The sequence below is a fragment of the Arachis hypogaea genome, chromosome 3 (assembly GCF_003086295.3).
Source record: "Arachis hypogaea cultivar Tifrunner chromosome 3, arahy.Tifrunner.gnm2.J5K5, whole genome shotgun sequence".
Taxonomy (NCBI): Eukaryota; Viridiplantae; Streptophyta; class Magnoliopsida; order Fabales; family Fabaceae; genus Arachis; species Arachis hypogaea.
In genome coordinates this window covers 116869384-116887139 of record NC_092038.1, presented here as the reverse complement: position 1 = coordinate 116887139, position 17756 = coordinate 116869384, and the positions used below count along the sequence as shown (strand labels likewise).

General features: G+C 35.4%; 2 protein-coding genes across 21 annotated transcripts; both read right to left on the bottom strand.

Moving 5' to 3' along the window:
- Positions 1 to 230: 230 nt before the first annotated feature.
- On the bottom strand, positions 231 to 8276 carry LOC112791005 (PHD finger protein ING1). Of its 14 annotated transcripts, none has more exons than XM_025833664.3 (10): positions 7777 to 8276; positions 6208 to 6288; positions 5914 to 6036; positions 5067 to 5143; positions 4835 to 4906; positions 3781 to 3968; positions 3149 to 3212; positions 2925 to 3024; positions 642 to 798; positions 231 to 576 (listed from the first exon to the last, which is right to left on the bottom strand). In XM_025833664.3, the coding sequence occupies exons 4-10, from the start codon at positions 5092 to 5094 to the stop codon at positions 466 to 468; spliced, it is 720 nt and encodes a 239-aa protein (XP_025689449.1). In that variant the 5' UTR covers positions 5095 to 5143; positions 5914 to 6036; positions 6208 to 6288; positions 7777 to 8276; the 3' UTR covers positions 231 to 465. The 14 variants fall into 14 exon arrangements, with proteins under 14 accessions (XP_025689449.1, XP_025689447.1, XP_072089444.1 ...); XM_025833662.2 differs by having other exon boundaries at positions 6208 to 6350; positions 7777 to 8259; XM_072233343.1 differs by having other exon boundaries at positions 6208 to 6350; positions 7976 to 8208.
- Positions 8277 to 9430: 1154 nt separating this feature from the next.
- Positions 9431 to 17442, bottom strand: LOC112791004 (protein MEI2-like 4). 7 transcript variants are annotated; one of them, XM_025833658.3, is made up of 16 exons: positions 16953 to 17253; positions 16680 to 16855; positions 15780 to 15946; positions 15576 to 15627; positions 14666 to 14992; positions 14065 to 14480; positions 13798 to 13956; positions 13537 to 13653; positions 13315 to 13451; positions 12976 to 13058; positions 12393 to 12797; positions 11470 to 12049; positions 11117 to 11201; positions 10936 to 11004; positions 10644 to 10823; positions 9431 to 10174 (listed from the first exon to the last, which is right to left on the bottom strand). In XM_025833658.3, exons 3-16 carry the CDS (start codon positions 15855 to 15857, stop codon positions 10037 to 10039), a joined length of 2826 nt encoding a protein of 941 aa, XP_025689443.1. In that variant the 5' UTR covers positions 15858 to 15946; positions 16680 to 16855; positions 16953 to 17253; the 3' UTR covers positions 9431 to 10036. The 7 variants fall into 7 exon arrangements, with proteins under 7 accessions (XP_025689443.1, XP_072089438.1, XP_025689442.1 ...); XM_072233337.1 differs by having other exon boundaries at positions 15780 to 15943; XM_025833657.3 differs by having other exon boundaries at positions 15780 to 15943; positions 16680 to 17442.
- Positions 17443 to 17756: the final 314 nt, after the last annotated feature.

The following is a 17756-nucleotide window of genomic DNA, read 5'->3' as shown; positions in this document are numbered from 1 at the left end:
TATAAACATCGGGAATTAGCGGGGATGGGGCGGGGATCCCCGCTCAGGTCCCCGCGTCTGCTTCGGGGGAATTTTGTCCCCTGTCCCCATCCCCATGGGGAAAATTCCCCACAGTCGGATCCCCATTCGGGGTAGTCCCCGCAGGGATCCCCGCGTCTCGGGGAGTTTTGCCATCCCTAGATGGTTTCCTGATCAACTAAATAGGTGAATTAACTATAATTCAAGTAAACTTTGTAATAATTTTAGTTTACATTCTGCACAAAATCTATACAAAAATATCCTCTCTTTATGAAAGCTTGACCTAACGAAATAATAGCTCCATTTGCAAGATCAATAACGTAAGATGCAAAGACAGCCAGTGATGCAAAAGTTTCAAGGCCCTGAAACATTAAAGTTGCGTCTTCTAAATATATTAACAATATACAGTCACCCATTTTACTATTAATCTTGTTCTTCTGTCAAACCTCATTTGCCTCTGCGACGATTTTTTGTTGCTGCGCAATTTGAACAATACCATTTTCCTTTTGGTTGTTCTTTCAGACCAACACAACCAAAATGAAACCACTCTATCTTGCACTGCAAACCCAAATATTGTCAAAATATGTTAGGGATAAAAGAAAGAAAGTAAAGTAAATACTTACGTCAGGGTTATCACAGGCAACCATCTCGCCATAGCTAACTTGGTTACAAAAGCAGTATGTGGGTTCATTTGGATCAACTGGCAAATCCAATTCCATGCCAGTTGGGTTCACAGGTGTAGGTTGTGCTTCTGTTGCCACTGCAACAGATGTTTGGCGTCTGCAATAGCAGTTGTGAATCAAGTTATTTCTATTAGATTTCATTTTGTTTCCATTATTATACCATAAATGCTGTATAAATACATGCATCATGCGGCATACACAAACAACGGAAACAATAGATATGTGACATGTCACATTATAAGCCTTTTTACGTGTCCGTCTTAACAACTACAATGTCAAATTTAAAATTTTAATTCAAGAAACAAATATTCAGTCGCAAACTAAAATCTGCTAAGTTATCCAGTTCCATTATGTACACAATTCTAAACCATAGTTGCCAAAGTCAAGAGTTAATATTTTAACTCTCTTCATAATATTACCATGCAAAAATGAATTATCGTTAAACTCGTATGAGTTTTTATGTAAATTGAAACAAAATGCTAACTAATTGATTCCACAAGTTTATAAGTTTATATTCATTTACTTATGATTATGAAATATTTGTTTAACTTATTAAGCTAATTTGATACAAATAAATTTAGTTATATTTTTATTTTCCAAAAAAAAAATGCATATAGACTTAATTAGCATAGAACTCACTCTTTGTCAAACTCATGACCTTACATAAATTCTAATAAAATTGCAAAACTCATGATTCTACAACCAAGTTTTATAAGTTCACATTCAAACTTTTGCCCTTAAGATGTACAACTTTTTGCCACTTTTGTTGGATATTTGACTACATTTTCTAAAAGAATTGGTATTAATAAGGAGAGAAGGATAATATAAAAGGTATTGAGGACAAGAGATCCAATACAAAAGATTTGGTTTTTAGGGGAGACAATTGCAAAACTTTCAAATCTCTCAATATTGGGAAAAAAATTATTGTTGTGGGATACGTTTCTAAAGAGACCATGTGCCTTACACCAAGTAGAAGAAGGATGTCTATCCTACAATACAATGCTTGCCTATCTGAATTTTTATCATTATAGGTACAAGAGCTACTCTCTAGCCAAATACTATTATTTAGTCTCTTGAGTTATATTTTAAAGATGTTTATTTCACTTATTTTGTGATCAAGTTCAAATAGGCCAATATTAAACTAATTTGAAGCTAGGGGAACTTGGGCAATTATAGTGGGTCTAAGTGTGACTAACTGCTGAAGTGGCAGTAGCATGTGGAAAGAGTGAATGCCGCAGAGGGTATATGATGCAAAGGGAGGTTAACCTTACATTTTAGGCCAGGATTAAGGTTAAGGTTCGGTATTCGGAAGCAATGAGCACTCTATACTTGCTCAAAAACATCTCTTTCACATTGGGCTGGTTCCCTTTCGGCACCCGCATTTGATTTCTATTTTGGGGCAAGGCAAGCCGCGGGAAAGTATTTAATTTTGTCAATTACTAAGATATCTTTTCCAAATGTTATATAAAATATATAAACTTCCAAATTTAATCATGGATAATGACAACACTTTAGTCACTAAAGTAATTATCTTGGCAATAAATATTTGGCTTTCTAAATTTAGGTAAAATAAGATTATCTAATTCCTGGTTTTCAAACCAAGGCAAGTGTTGCTTGACAACACAATTTCGTCTCATCAAAAGGATTTGGATTATTTGGCATTTCTATGTATAGTTTGTAGTACTTACAGGAATGTAGGATATCAAATATCAAGACAACAGAGCGTTACAAAGAAATATGTAAGAATGTCAAACAACAGAATGGCAGATTGTATTGTAAAGGCATAGTATCTACAATATCTTCAAGCACTAATCATTACAATGAGATCACATAACTTCAACCTCCATTGTAAACAAAAGAAGCATTAACTGAAGAAAACTAGGAATGCATGTTTGCGAGACTAATGTTTTTCCTTTTGCAATCTATTGCCAGTTGTCTATTCACTCAAGGGCATCACATACTAAGATGTCTTTGTTTGAACACTTTTTCTCCTAAATGCTACCAAAACAAGAAATATATTTCCCTAACGTCTTAACTTCTATTTCATTCAACATTTTACTAAATAATTATGGTCTGTTTGAAGATATGCCCATCATTTGAATCCATAACGGAAAACCATGGACGAAGGTATCTTATTAAGTGAAGATAATTGAAAATCATAGAAACACATCATGTAATAAGTGAGCAAAAATTGAATCATAAATAGTCCTAGAAGATTCATACTTTTTACGCCCTCCTCTGCCACCTTCATTACCCCTTCCAGATTTTGTATTGCCATCAGGAGCTGAAGCAGGAACTCCACTTATTGGAGCATTTTCTCTTTCTGATATAAATAAAAAAAAAAACAAATGCTTAATTAAAAAAAAATAATTAGATTCATTTGTTATCAATTACAATATAACACATTAACAACTTATATAGATCATGAGATGAATACAAGAAAGTACCGCGCCTAAGCTCCTCATCAAACTTCTTCAGATACTGATCAAGTTGTTGTATGTGTGTATCTACCTGCAAAAAATCACAAAAATATTATTACAAAATCCACACCAACAAGCCAACAAGTTTTTGTACTTACGTTATAAATGCTGACTCCTCTATACTTTGTTCCAAAACAAAAATTTGTTTTCCCAAATCATATGTACATATATATATTCTTAATCCAAATTTAAAAATGCAAGACAAAAAGTGAAAAATGCAAATGAAAATAACATACAATCATATCAGAACAATTATTGTACTGCCAGTACGTGCCTCTCTTAAAAAGAGCAGCCAAACTCACAAGGGCATAACCTTCGCATTGTGATAAGATCAATCTTTCAGTACATGAGTACAAAGAAGTCATTGTGAAATAATTCACTACTGAGAACAAAATCATTGAGAAAAAAAAAATAAAATTAAAAAACTAGCAAGAAAAACATGGTACGGTCAAACAAATACAAATACAATCCATCATTTAGCTATATCGAACAAGTATTACCAAAAAACTGCAATACTTATTCATGCAATTATATCTAAAGCCAGGAATGAATCAAAGGTCTTTCAAAAAAAATTCCATGTAGCAAGATAAGTGTACTACCAAATCATATGCCTGGACAGCCAGGGCAACCTTTTCATCAGCAATCCTAATGCTATGCTTTTGCTCATCAAGTGCTTCATCGGAAAATCGAATAACCGAAGTATCAGGTGTGATGTTTCCAGACCTAACTCCTCGCCTAATATCTTCAATTTCTTGTTCACAGCGGTGTTCATTTTGCCTTTGGATCTCTGCTCACAGAGATCACAGTCGTTATGTGGAGGAAAACTAACACGACACAAAGGGAATTACTTTTTCCAGGAGAACATTTTGGACAGAGAGTAAGATTTCAATAATAAAGGGCATACATGCCATTAATTTGATATCTAAAAACTAATTATAAGTATTAGCAATTAGCAAAGTAAGCAACATAAAATATACAAACTAAGACAATGTAATAAGCCTTTAGAATCAAATTAACCAAAAACATGGATTTCAAAATATCTGAGCTAAACTACAGGCTAAATTCCCATCACAAACTAAATAGTAAATGGTGTACCTAGGTAATTTCCCATCGCACATTAAAACAATCCAGCCTAACAAATGTATTTTAGATAAGAAAGGTGCTAAATTCATTTTCTTAACAAAGTATCAAGCATTATGACATTAAGACAAGTTTCTAACCACCCACGACACTGGATTTGTGTATTATATACCACATAACTAATAACTAATTCTGGTTGCTTCTAACCCATTCTTGTTATTTTTTATAGTAGTGAGCGCCTATAAGGGGAGCATTGGAGCAACGATGAAGTTATCTCCGTGTGACCTCAACGTCACAATTCAAGCCGCCGAAACAGCCAATGATGTAATTATCCAATTAGGTTGGGTCATTACACCTTTATTTAAAAGAATAATATAATTCCAGGATAAGTTCAACAGCATTACTACAACTTTGGGACACAACAAATGCGCCTTGAGTGTGAAATGGCAACTTGCCTCACGATTAAATCATGTCAATGAACCACCAAATACAATTTCTAAGATTGTACCAGAACAAACTAGATAATTGCCTTTCTTAACAAGAATATAGCAAGGAATAAAAACGGACAAATACCCTGTAAACTCTTATCTAGGTCACGCAACAAGGCATACTTCTTCTGAAGAATAACGGGTAGAGACTCCAAATCTGCAAGTAGACAAGGATGGGAAAAAAAAACAAAGAGATTGTTATAATTGTGAATTGAAAAGAAAAATTAAAGGTACGAATATTCTAGAACCCTAAAAAATTAATTAAGAAAATTAGTCAGTAATAAAAAGGATATGGAGAAAGGAAGGGAGTGAATTACTGGCTTGAAATTCTTCAAGGAACGACATTAGGGCTGTGCTCCGTCCGGACTCCGATGTCTCCGCTGCTTTGTCCGGCCTGTGTTATGCGGCTGAGACGATTAGACAGAGAGAGATAGCATTCAACCGGAAAAGAAAAGCCGACCGTGACAGAGGAAAGCGAGCACGGACGATGCTAGAGGCAGGTTGGGGGACGTTTTTACCAAAATAGTACCGAAGATCATATTACGACAAAACTCTACTATCTAAATGGTACCAAAATAATTAGTGTTTTTATTTTTTTTTCCTTATTCTAAGAGAAAGAAATAAAAGAAAGTAGTAGAAATAGAAGAGTAGGAATAGGAATAGGAAAAAACACATTTTTTTTATGTTACTGTTTATAAAGTTGTGTTTTCTTCAAACATTTTCATGTTTATTGTCAAAGAAGATAAACAAAAAAATAAAACCGAAAGTGTAGAATTCTATATAAAAAAATAATAAAAACACAAAAATTTATGAACTTTGGTATAGAAATTTGTAAAATTAAATACAAAATAATTATATAAACAAAATTAAGGATGAGAAAGATACAATGAATCAATAGTTTGCACAATTTTATAAAAAAAAATATATATAAATATAAAATTTTATGAAGTTTGATGGACACAAATTTATATAAAGTTAAACACACAATAATTATAGACAAAAAAAATAAAAAAGAATGTACAGTTCGTATCTAGGAAGAATTGATGAGGCTAGTTAAAAGTAGTGAATCTACCAATAAAATCATGACCAATAATAAGGCAATCAAAAATGCATTTTGGTAATTTTTGGTGTATCTTTTATTTTGAATTAAAAAAAAAACTTTACCTATAATTTTTGGTTAAGATTTTCCTACCAATCTGATTCAGTCAACAAACACCAAACTAATAAGATGTAAATCTGATTTCATTCCAAAATGGCTTCTTCTAAACTAACATCAAGTACCAAATCCTGCAACAAATAATAGCCTTAGGTTACACTGCAAAAACATAGAGTATCGGAGAGTAGTATAGGAGCAAAAAGACAAGACAATGAAGGAAAAGACAGTGATCAAACTCAAAAAACATCAAAACACAGATTTGAGATCATGAGAAACAGTTCTTCTAGAGGTGGTAATCTCACTGTACGTGTTGCTGCTTCCTGAAGAAGATTGCCTCATCATCTTCAATCTTGAGTCATTTCATTAAAGCATATTGCAGAATGCTAGTTGAAGTAGCAGCAGCATGTTTAGACAGTATTATGCAGAATGCAGATTGAAATAGCAACTGCATATTAGTATTCAGGATATTTAATTGATGGTATAGCTGAGGTAATTTAATGAGGGTTACTAATTTTAGTGGTACCTACACACTTGTATAGGCAGCAATAGCATGGCAGAACAACTATCCTATATAATCAATTAAGCAATACATCAAAACAGCAACACATCAAAACAGCCATAGCTAATCAATAATCAATTAATCATTCAATCTAAGCACAAGTTTAAGTCAGTCACAATCTAAGCACAATTGAGTCATGACACAAAACAAAAGACAGCACACAATTTTAATGAAGATTAACTAGTAAACTAAATCAACTGAATCAGCACAATCTTAACAAAGATTAACCACCAAAAGAAATCAACTAATCATTTAATGATTCAATCCAAAACAAGAAAACAAAGTATAATACAGCTAGATTCAAATTTCAAATTTAAACAATGTTTTGAGTAAAGAATGAAGAACAGAGAACCAAAATTAAAAAAATGAAGCCTTTGCCTTCGTTCTGAGCCGTCTGAGCCGAGGGGCAGAAGCGCAGCGGAGACGGAGACCAGGTGACGAGCAGGATGACGGACGGCGTAGAAAAGAATGAAGACTGCGAGCAGTAAGCACTGACCTTCGAAGGACGATTGCGAGCAGATGACGTCGACAGTAGAGAACGAAGACTGAGAGCCAACAGGGGTTCTTCTTTGGAGGACGCCAACGGAATGAAGAGAGGATCCCCTAACTGCGACGGACAGCGACGAGGCTAGGGTTTCCGTTTTTGTTTGGGGAGAAGGAAGGAGATAAAAGAAACCGGAGAAGGGGCTCTAGGGTTAGGAGGTGAGGCTTCTGTGCTTCACACCTGCCCCTGACTGCAACGGGCAGCGGCGGTGGCTCACTTCTTGTGGCGGTGAGGCTAGGGTTTCTGTTTCTTTGGAGAGGAGGAAGGAGATGGAAGAATTGGAGAACGGGTTGGTTGTGGATCGGTCAATGAACCGGTAAGATAACTAGTTTATTGGTTTAATAGTTTGACCGAGATTCAATCGGTTTAAATAAATTTTTAACAAAATTATTAAAAATTAAATATATAATTTCAAATATTTAAATTCAATAATTTCTAATCTAATATAATTTAAAATTTCACCTTTTTTAACTAAACAAAACTCTAATCATCAAAAATCATAATCATCATTGTTAGTTTCAAGATTTTCATCATAGATAGGATTTTCAAAACATAGCCACAGAAAAAGTTCCATTCATGCACTACATACTTGATGACATCTCATATCATAATAATCCTGCTTTCTTACTTGCCACTACTACATGATTTATATTTCTAGGACATGAACATCATAGATATTAGGCAATCACAATTCACAACAAAACCCAAACACAGGAATTAACAAAAGTACAAAATCTAAATAAAAATAATTCAAGCAGCATTATTTACCGGAGGAAGGGTCGTTGAGCTCGACGGCGACACAGAGAGATCGAGAGCTCAACGGCGACACAAAGAGAGGGCTCGACGGCGACACAGAGAGGGCACGACGGTGACACATAGAGGGCTCGACCGCGACAGAGAGGGCTCGACAGCGACAGAAAGAGACGACGGCGAGGGGAAGAGAAACGATGACAGGCGACGAGTATACCTTCACTTTCACAGGCGATGATTCTTGATGCCACCACGGTCAGTTCCACTCGGCGGCGATAGCACCCTCCACCCGTTCGGCGATGAGACCTAGCGACGCGAGGAGATGGGATCCAGGAGAAGAGGATCGGCGACGACGAGGCTGGACGCTGGCTGAGTTGACGAGTTTGTCGGCGACGACGGCGTTGGGCACTAAGCGGTGGCTCCTGGCCTCCTGCTACTGTTGGCTGGGAGAGAGAAAGAAAAGGGGGCTAGGGTTCCGTGTAGGGGGCGTGAGCATGAGTGAAAGAGAGAGAAAATGGGGGAGGGTTTATATATTTTTTATTTTTTCATTTTTTTAAATTGAAAATCGGAAAAAAAACCGTTCGGTTCAAACAGTTTACTGGTTAACTGCCGGTTTGACCGATTTTTTACCATTTTTTTGCCTGACGATTTTGCACTTCAACCCAACCGGCTAGATGATCGATTCTCGGTTAACCCAGTTTAACCGGCCAGTTCGATTCACTTTTCAAAACAATAGTTTTTACGCAAAACGGCATCAATTGATGAGAACCGGCCGGGTCCCAATTCGGTCCGACTGATCGGTTCCCGACCGGTTCAACAGTTTAAATTCGGTTTTCAAATTAACGGTTTTGCATGGCAAACCGAACCATTTTAGCTGACGATTTACGATTAAACCGGTTGGACCGACCAGTTCGGTCCGATTTTTAGAACATTAGTTACAATCATAGTTATTAAAACCGAACCGGTAATCGAACCGGTCAGATTACTGGGTCATTGGATCATTTGTTCAACCAGTGAGTCACTGGTTGAATTGGTTGACTCAGTCCTATATAAATAAAAAATAAAAAATAGTTAAAAATTTAAAATTAAAATTTAAAATATATATTTTTACTAACATTTTAAAAATATCAAGCTATTTTAAAATAATATGGAATAGAAACAATAAATATTTTATTATTTTTACTCTATCATAAATATTTTTATTTTATTTTTATATTAAAATAACTATTATTTTTAAATTTTAATTTATTAATTTGTTTATATTTATTGTATTATTATATACTACAGGTATTTATTGAAAAATAATATTAATAGATATTATATAACTATGAAAAAAATAAGTGAGTTTATAATTATTGTTAAATAAAAATATAATTTATTTAAGAATGAGTGAGTTAATAACTAAAATTAAAATAAATTAAATAGAAGTAATTTGATGAAATATATTTATATATATATTATAATTTGCATATATATTAGTGAAGAGCACAGCGGCCCTAAATGGCGCCTCCATTTATGAAGGAAGGGGTTTGAACCCTGCCTCTAGCATTTCTACAAAATGCCAATTTGTACCGATTTGGTTGGACTGGTCTTCATCGGGTTTGACCAGTTTTCAATTGTTCAATCCGAGTTTGACCGGTTTCTACCGGTTCGTTGTCTTACACGATCTAAATATCGGACCGAATCGGTATAAGATCCGGTTCATCAATTTTCTGGTCGAACCGTCCGGTCCAGTTTTAATAACAATGGTTACAATTAAGTCTCTTTTTTCTTGATAATCAATCACTTCCTATAGTCAAAAACTATTCCCAGAAGTAAAATACAATACAAAATTACATATTAACAACAATGATCAAAACGAAATCAGCAAAGTCCCTTGAACCCCATAATGATTTGTGAAGGAAATTTCTGTAAATTGTGAAACCTCTCTTTATCAGCTGGCCAAAATTTTGAGCTTCAGTATATCAAATACTCTGAAGTTGTGAGATGATAAACAGGACTCCATGCAAAAATTTCGAGGGAAAAAAATACTAGAATCAGTGATTTCATTCTGGTTATGTACTTACAGCCTCTGAAAACTTGTTTAAGTGTTCCTCTATAGGCAAAAAAATTTTAGCCCCTTGAAATCCAGGCTCCGGCTCTCTTCTATTTTTTTTTTCTTTTTTCCCTTCTAGTACAAAAAGAGGTCAATGTACATATCCGGGGTTGAACATAACTTATGATGCGATATTGAACAGTTAGGACCCCAGGATTAATCAGTTAGAGTTTCATGAAGAGTCTAAGCAGAGTCAAGTCCATTAGGAGACTCTACATTTATCAAAATTCTTGGACTTGGTTGGTTGCGACTTTCGTCATTACCAGCAGTGCGAGATTTTCCAGGTCTCACTCTAATATTGGTACCCATGGGAAAAGGCTCCTGCAGAGACAAAGTTCATCAATAATGTTACCCTCTATTAGCCTTCTAAAGGAGGGGTTGAATCTGTTCAATTTACATGTTATGCATAAAAAAAGGTTTACAATTTTCAACCAATAAAATAGAGACATTATACTTTAGTTCTCATGTATGTGCTTCAAGTGACTATTCCTAAGAAAAGGCTGTTTCTATCAGCAATTATTACCAATACTCTCGCATTATTTTCAGCCAATCAAATTTCATGAAATCTCTTCAAGCATTGGATAGTACCAACACGCAGTGCATGGAAAAAATGCATGGCTACTGTATTAACATTAAATATCGGTTGCTGGTTTGAAGATTGACATAAATTCTTGCCAAGACTGGTATTTAATGCGAAATATCAAGGGGAAACAAAGAAGGAAATATGGTAGCTGCATTACAGCATTTAGCAACTGGAAATAACTGCAATTAAAGAAACAGATTGACTCACTGGATCACCAGCATTTGGACCATCAGTGTGGAAGAGAATAGGGCGGCAACGTTTATCTTCATTCATCAGGCTTGAGTTCTGGAAATGGGCAATGAGAGAAGCTTTTCCTTGAATTCGGGCATATGCAAGTGAGGCTACCTTTTCACTATTGAACTTCTCCCATTTTTTCCCATTAAAAGCCTGCATAATTCTTATTGACATTAGTTCCATCAATCCCTGAAGAAACAATAAAAAACAAGACCTAGGAACTCCACAAAAGTATATTACTAGTACATAAGAATTCATAACTGACCTGGTGGAAAGGAATAATTTGAGCAGCATCGATCATATTTATAAATGCATAACCAACATTACATTTATTCTGCAATCACATGTAGATTTGAATCAGAATCATATTTATGAATTCTCCTCTAAAGTAAAAGATTAAAAAAAAAACAACAAAAAGAAAAACAAAAACAAAAGTAATTACATGCCTTGAAGTCAATTGGCAAATACAGAAAATCGTAAGTTCCCCTACAACGCTCATCAATAGCAGCAAGAAGCATCTTTGAGGTATACCTAGAGAAAAGAGAAGTAGGACAAATCAAGAGTCAAACACAAGGTATATCTCAAATGAACACAGAATGAATGGAAGTATAAGAAATTCTCAAGTGCCAACTTCAATAAGATGATGATGCAAAACATGAATTTATGCAGATATTTTTATTTTCCCAATCTTAACATTGGAATTAAGATAACTAACAATTTCACCAGTGAAACATTCAGTTGTAAACAGAACGTGAAAAGATAACATGGTAAGCAACGCAAGATCCAAACAGTGACGTACTTGTTGGGAATATTTTTTATCATAAGTGTTGTTCGGGTGTCTTCCCCCTGCATTATGCGACCTAGGTCAAGCTCAAATTGTTTTTTATCAGCATTGTTTGTTTCACTCCTACGGTGATAAAGGCTTCTCATCCGTTCATTGGCAGAATCAAATTTTGACGTTGAATTCATAGAATGTCTTCCAGGGAAACCATGATGCTTAGGAGAACTCTGCCCAGCATTGGATGGCAGTTCAGTGCCTTTAGGACTTGCATGAGGAAACAAGCGAGGAGAAAATTCTGGAGAAAGCAATTGCCAGGAACCCTGAAAACCTCCACTTCCCACAAAACCAGAAGCATCAGGGGATTCTGCTAGGTGCGAATGTTGCCTTCCCCAAGGTGACACTGGTGCTGATGCAACATTGTGGTCCATGTGTTGTGACCTCAACATATGAGGTGGTGTTCTGGCAAAGCTTGGCATCTGTGGAAGATTAACAAATGATGGTCTTTTCTGCCACAGCATGGTACCTGACGAAGACTGCTGATGCAAATTGGAGCTGTTCCACATCTGATAAAGTCCATGATGTGACCGGATCCCATTTCCTGTCGGTTAAAAATAAAAACAATGATTTCAAACCAGATTTCAATGTAAACCTACCAAATACACATAACAAATATATCAAGTATACAATTACCAAGTTTCAACCACTTATAATTTCTCAATAGTTAGGCAACTCTGAAATAGTTTAATTGAATAATTCAACTATTAAACAGTAATTAGTATTGTAAGAGTTTTAAATTGCTAGGTGCCAAAGTAAACGGTTTGATAATAATTATACTCCCTCCTATCTCAATTTTCTATAAACAAGAATCATTTCAAAACTGTTACGCATTAGGAAAGTTATACATTATGCTATTTTTGCCTATCAAAATCCATTGCACTGACCTCCTGCATTAAATTCTGCTAAGTTCCCAGTTGAGCTCATTCCCTGATTGTGCCTGCTGTCAGAGGCTTCGGTCACTCCAGTATTGACACTGCTAGTCATGTTGCTAATGGTGCTTGAAAAGTTATAAGGACTACCATTAGCTAAAGTATCATGATACTCGGGTAAGGAATGAGGATGAAATCTCGGACTAGAAGCAAATTTTATTGCGTCAACAAATATATTGGACTCAGAAACGCCAGAAACATTTGAAGCTGATGACCCTCTCACTGTGTTGTGAATGCTAGAATTTATATGTCCAAATGCATTATCAGTATATGTGTTTAAAGGTTGCGCCATTCCAGATTGAAATCCCTGATTGTAACCATTTTCCAAGCCAGACCCAATCACTCCAGGAGACACAGTTGCTGCACATGATGTCCAGTTAGAACACCAGAAGTGTTTGCTTTCTTTTTTGTGTGTGTGTCTGTATGTGTGTTTGTTTGTGTGTGTGTGTGTGGTGGTGGCGGTGGTGGTGGTGGTGGTGTGGGGGGGGGGGGGGGGGGGAGGAGGAGGAGGAGTAAGTTGACAAAGACAAGATCTTACTCTTCTGTCTCAGTGCTAAGTTGTCAATAATACTCTGACCAAGATCTGGTTCATCTTGCCCCTTATGAGACTGCTGCATCAAACTGCATAAGAAATGTTAAAATAATTCTTATAAGGAAAGTTCTCAGAGTGCTCTTTAAAGGAGGTAAGAATAATCCACATAGTCAATAAATATTAAAGGAGGTAAGAATAAATGCATATCCAAAATATAACCTTTCTCTACACAACATCGGTTATATAGAGGTACACATAAAATGCGAAAATAATTAGAAGAGCTATAAGTTAGACAAAAAATCAGTCTAAAATATAAAAAGTAGAAATGGGCCCCATGTTGCAAACCTAGGATGTCCTGGTTCAATCTTGATCTGCTTCCCAGCAATGTCAACCCTGTTCAATGCACGAAGAGCAGCTTCTGCAGCTCGTACATCATAAAACTCTATAAATTTGTGCTGTTTCATTTCAGGAGATTCAAAAATCTGCAATTAACAACATAATATTTAAGGAAACATGTATTATCTTCATATGATATAAGCAACAAAAATAGGTGAATAGACATCTCACTTCTTTAATATCTCCATAAAATCCAAAAATCTGTTTGAGTTCATCATTTGAAATAGATGAATCAAGACCAGATAGCATCAGCATACCATGGCCAATATCCTCCTCAGAAGCATTGACCTAACATGCCATCAAGGTAGATATATCAGCAAAGCATAAAAGGTAGGAAGTAGGAACACAAAGAAAGTGTAATACTATAACAATATTACAAATGACAGCAATGGAGTGGAATTATGCGTATTTGACAATTTCTCAGAAATATACCTTTGGAATTGAATAATGTATATCAAGTTTCCTTAACCTCAGTGGCCAATTTTGAAGTTCTTGCGTTGCACTTTGTGCAGCTCTTAGGTCAAAATAAGAAATCATGACAAAACCACGATGTTTACAAGCTGTATACATGGTTCTAATATCTCCATATTGCTGCCAGAACAAACATAATAGTTCTTTTACATTTTATGATAACTGTTGTGAAATGCTTCCTGAAAATCCTAACATAACATCTAACATGAAAGGAAAACAAAGACGCACCTCAAAGAGAGCCTTTAGCTCAGAGTCGTCTACGTTGCTATTAATGTTCCGAACAAAGAGTGTTCTAGAAGGTTGTGTGACAAAAGGAAATTTTCCTTTAGGACCTCCAACAAAACCTGAATCTCCCTCCAGAGCACTAGTTCTTAATCCTGCATTCAGATGTTCATCTCTTTCCAGCTCCATGCCTCCCCCACTGCTAAACAAGTCAAAATCCTCCAAGTCATCATTTTTTCTGGCATTAGTATTGTTATATCTTGACTCATCATTGACACCAGAAAACAGATCATCTTCATCAGGAAGGAGATTCCCTATAGTTTCAGCCTCTATTTCTTCAAGAGATTTATAAGGCTCTTCCTCGGGAACAGAATCAATAATATCGGGCTGATCAGATAAAGCATCTTTCCCGAACAACCTCACTGCATCATGATATGCATATAAACACTGATAAGAAAATACCTTAAGATGTACCTAATGATGATATACAAGCAAACTGATGCAACACAAAATTGTTTCCAAGCATTAGAAAATAGAAACATATTACGGCATAAGTGCTGATCATTTGACTATGCTGTAACAATCATTACTAGTAACGCATACTTACACTTTTGGCAAAACATATCAGACAATGAGCTCGAGAATAAAGTACTTTCACATGTGGCTGCACTGGAAACAAACTTGTCCCCGATTACACCAGGTGAGTTCGGTCCGGAGCGCATACATAAATCAGACCTTGATCTGTGATGATAATGTGATGATTCCTTGGAAACCATCAGCGCATCAAAAATGCCTTCACCACCAAATTTTAGCTGTTCCACATTTTCAATAGATAGACTGGTGCATGACATTGGCAAACCAGATTTTGCACTTCTTTCCAGTACAGATGAAGAATTCAAATTGCTTCCAGGGGATGCTATCATTCCATTTTTTCCTGATAAAATGAATATAGCAAAATTCATTTATCCATCTACATCTTCTGCATATGCAAATGCATGAACAAACGCAAATATAGATCACATGTAAAAGTATGCCGGGGAAGAGGGGGGGGGGGAGGTATTACAACATTCAAATTAGCATGATGTAAAAACTTTGAAATTTTAGATATCTTCTGTAAAAATTACATGTATGAGCTTGAATCCTGCAGAGTGCAGCATATATACACATCAAATCACCATCATTATTCCAGCTATACTACTACTAAAGAGCTGCTAGAACATGGAAGACACTTTTGCATGCATTATTAAGGCATTGAATACGTAGAAATTACTGCAATTAGGTATTTCCACAAACTGAAACAGAAGTGTTAGTTTAGGTTTGATGCAATTGCTTGTATTAAAAAGTACATACTAAATTGATAAGTAACAATAAATATTCAGGAGCAAAGATGCATTTAATAATTGTGGACATAATTCATTTATTCATATAAGAGGAAGATTGATTGAAAATTTCTAAATAGACAACTGTTCTGCCAGACAGAAGTAACTTAAGTTTGAACTTCCGCTGTTGGTCCTCACCTTGTGGATATTGATCATGAATGGATTTGAACTTCCGTATTCCAGCATCCCTCTGCCCAGAAGAGTTCGAGACAGGTTTAGAAAACCAACAGCTTGCTCACATAGGTAATGTCATTTAGGCCATAGAGAAGCTACATAACATCTAGAAAAAGGTAGCTTTTTTTTTTCCTCGGGGGTGGGGAGAACAATAATAAATGTAATTACCTCAGAACGAAAAGAAATGTCATCAAAAAAGTGAGATGAAGCAGAAACTCCCCTCTGATCCACCATTGGAGAAGGCATCCCATAAAAAAAACAAAATCTGGAAATAGAAGTATTGTGGAAAAGCTCTTCACGTGCTTGCTTGGTTAGGCTCTACTCATTATCATCTGCTGGAAATTCAATTATTTTTAAGGCTATTTGCTTGATCAAAGGAAAGGGGAAAAATTGCAAATTCATAGTGACCACAACACTACAGAATCAAAACCAAGAAAGAGTTAAACTTGATGCAATCTCAGACTAAGACAGTAACATTTACCTAGTTCTTGGCTGCTGGCATAATCACTCTCAACTCCTAATTGGAACTGTTCTACCTAAGACTCTAATTGCTAAATTCAAAGGGATTGGTACAAAAATTAAGCTAGAAATAGTTGCATCTTCAACTAAACACCACCTGAAAATTGATGAAATTGGATAAAAGAAGAAAGCCCGTTGCTTACCTACCAACGACCTAATCCAATTGGACCATTCTTTTGCACTGAATTCAAAATAAAAAGAGTTGGAAATTGAACCAAAAAGCATCCATAGAAATTAGGAAATTCCTATTCATATGAGGATTAAAAGCAACTGGCAGCTACCAAAGTTTAAATATTCCAGCCTATCTATGTAAGAAACCAAGGGAATTTTACAGGAAACCCCCGTAACTATGAATAGATCAAGCTCCCAAAAAGAATTTAAAAAAAGAAAAAGAAGAATCCAGGTTTTGCGAGAATGATGAAGCTTTTTGCACATTAAGCTGAAATTCAGCTACACAAAAAGACTTCTGAATTCTGAGCTGAATTCAAAAAGAGAATACGCTAATTAAACCCAAAAAAACTGGCATAACATAAGATATAAAATGCTCACCTTCTAAATTGAAACAGAGTCTCTTTTCTTCCGGAAAATTCAACGAAGTTGAACTCAAAAAGAAGAAAGACAAAGAGGAACCCGCAACAAAAATTGAACCTTGGCTACACGACATAAGGAAATTCATAAGCGGGGAGATCTCATGATAATTTCGGCCAAATCTCCTCTGTTCTCGCCTGCATTGCTTTTCCGTTAATCTCACCACACGAGATACACAAGAAACCAAGAAATAAACGCTTATACGTTCGTACACATAACAGAACAGAACCGGACCTTTGTTTATTTTTTCTTTTCTCTTCTTCTTCTTTAAATATTATCTTCTTTTCTTGTTGGTTTATGCGTACGGATAATTAATTATTGAGAGAGAAATTAAAGAAAGCTGATCTCCGGCGAAGCCCCGGCGAGATTGCGCTCGCCGGTCGCCGTCTATTTTAGGAGAGAGAAAGAGACGACTCAACAAGAGAAAAAGAGAGAGAGAGTTTGTGTTATGTTGCGAGAGACTTGTGACAGAGGCAAAGAAGAAAAGAGGAGAATAGAAGAAGAAAAAGAAAAGAGAGGGGGAAAGAAGAAAAGCGTGTTAGTTGGCCTTTTTTTAATAATAAGAAAACAAAACAAACAAAACCGAAACGAAACCAGAAATGAAATTACTACTGTGACAGGACAGATTTGACAAGTGGATTCCTAGTTTTGTAGTCATTATTTTGTAATAATGGAATGTGATTTTGGGAAATAGAATTTGTACAGATCGCTCTCTCTCTCTCTCTCTAAATACGAGGAGAGATTTTTTGCTACGTACATGGACCTTTTTCTTTTTTTTTTCTTTTTCTTAATGTTTTGTCTTATCTTATTACTTATGCGTGTGTTGTTCTCATGACTCATTATAACTGATCTGATTCTTTTATTTTGCTTTTTGGATAAGTTAATTATATTCAACTTTTAGTCTAATTTGAGTATTTGACTTGACAACTGTATATTTAATTTTATATATTTCTTTCATGTTGAAACTGTATACAAATTAAACTTAAAATTTCAAAAATATAAATGAGATAAGACATTATGAAATAAATAAGTAAATAA

Excerpts from the sequence above, each read along its gene's own strand:
- LOC112791005 (XM_025833664.3), bottom strand. The coding sequence starts at position 5,094 with ATGTCGTTCCTTGAAGAATTTCAAGCCA. Across the intron at positions 3,969-4,834 it reads CCTAGATAAGAGTTTACAGG|AGATCCAAAGGCAAAATGAA; the intron begins GTATTTGTCCGT and ends CTCTGTGAGCAG. Across the intron at positions 577-641 it reads TTGCCTGTGATAACCCTGAC|TGCAAGATAGAGTGGTTTCA; the intron begins GTAAGTATTTAC and ends TTGGGTTTGCAG.
- LOC112791004 (XM_025833657.3), bottom strand. The coding sequence starts at position 15,857 with ATGCCTTCTCCAATGGTGGATCAGAGGGGAGTTTCTGCTTCATCTCAC. Across the intron at positions 13,654-13,797 it reads TACATTATTCAATTCCAAAG|GTCAATGCTTCTGAGGAGGA; the intron begins GTATATTTCTGA and ends ATGGCATGTTAG. Across the intron at positions 10,175-10,643 it reads GTCCAAATGCTGGTGATCCA|GAGCCTTTTCCCATGGGTAC; the intron begins GTGAGTCAATCT and ends TTGTCTCTGCAG.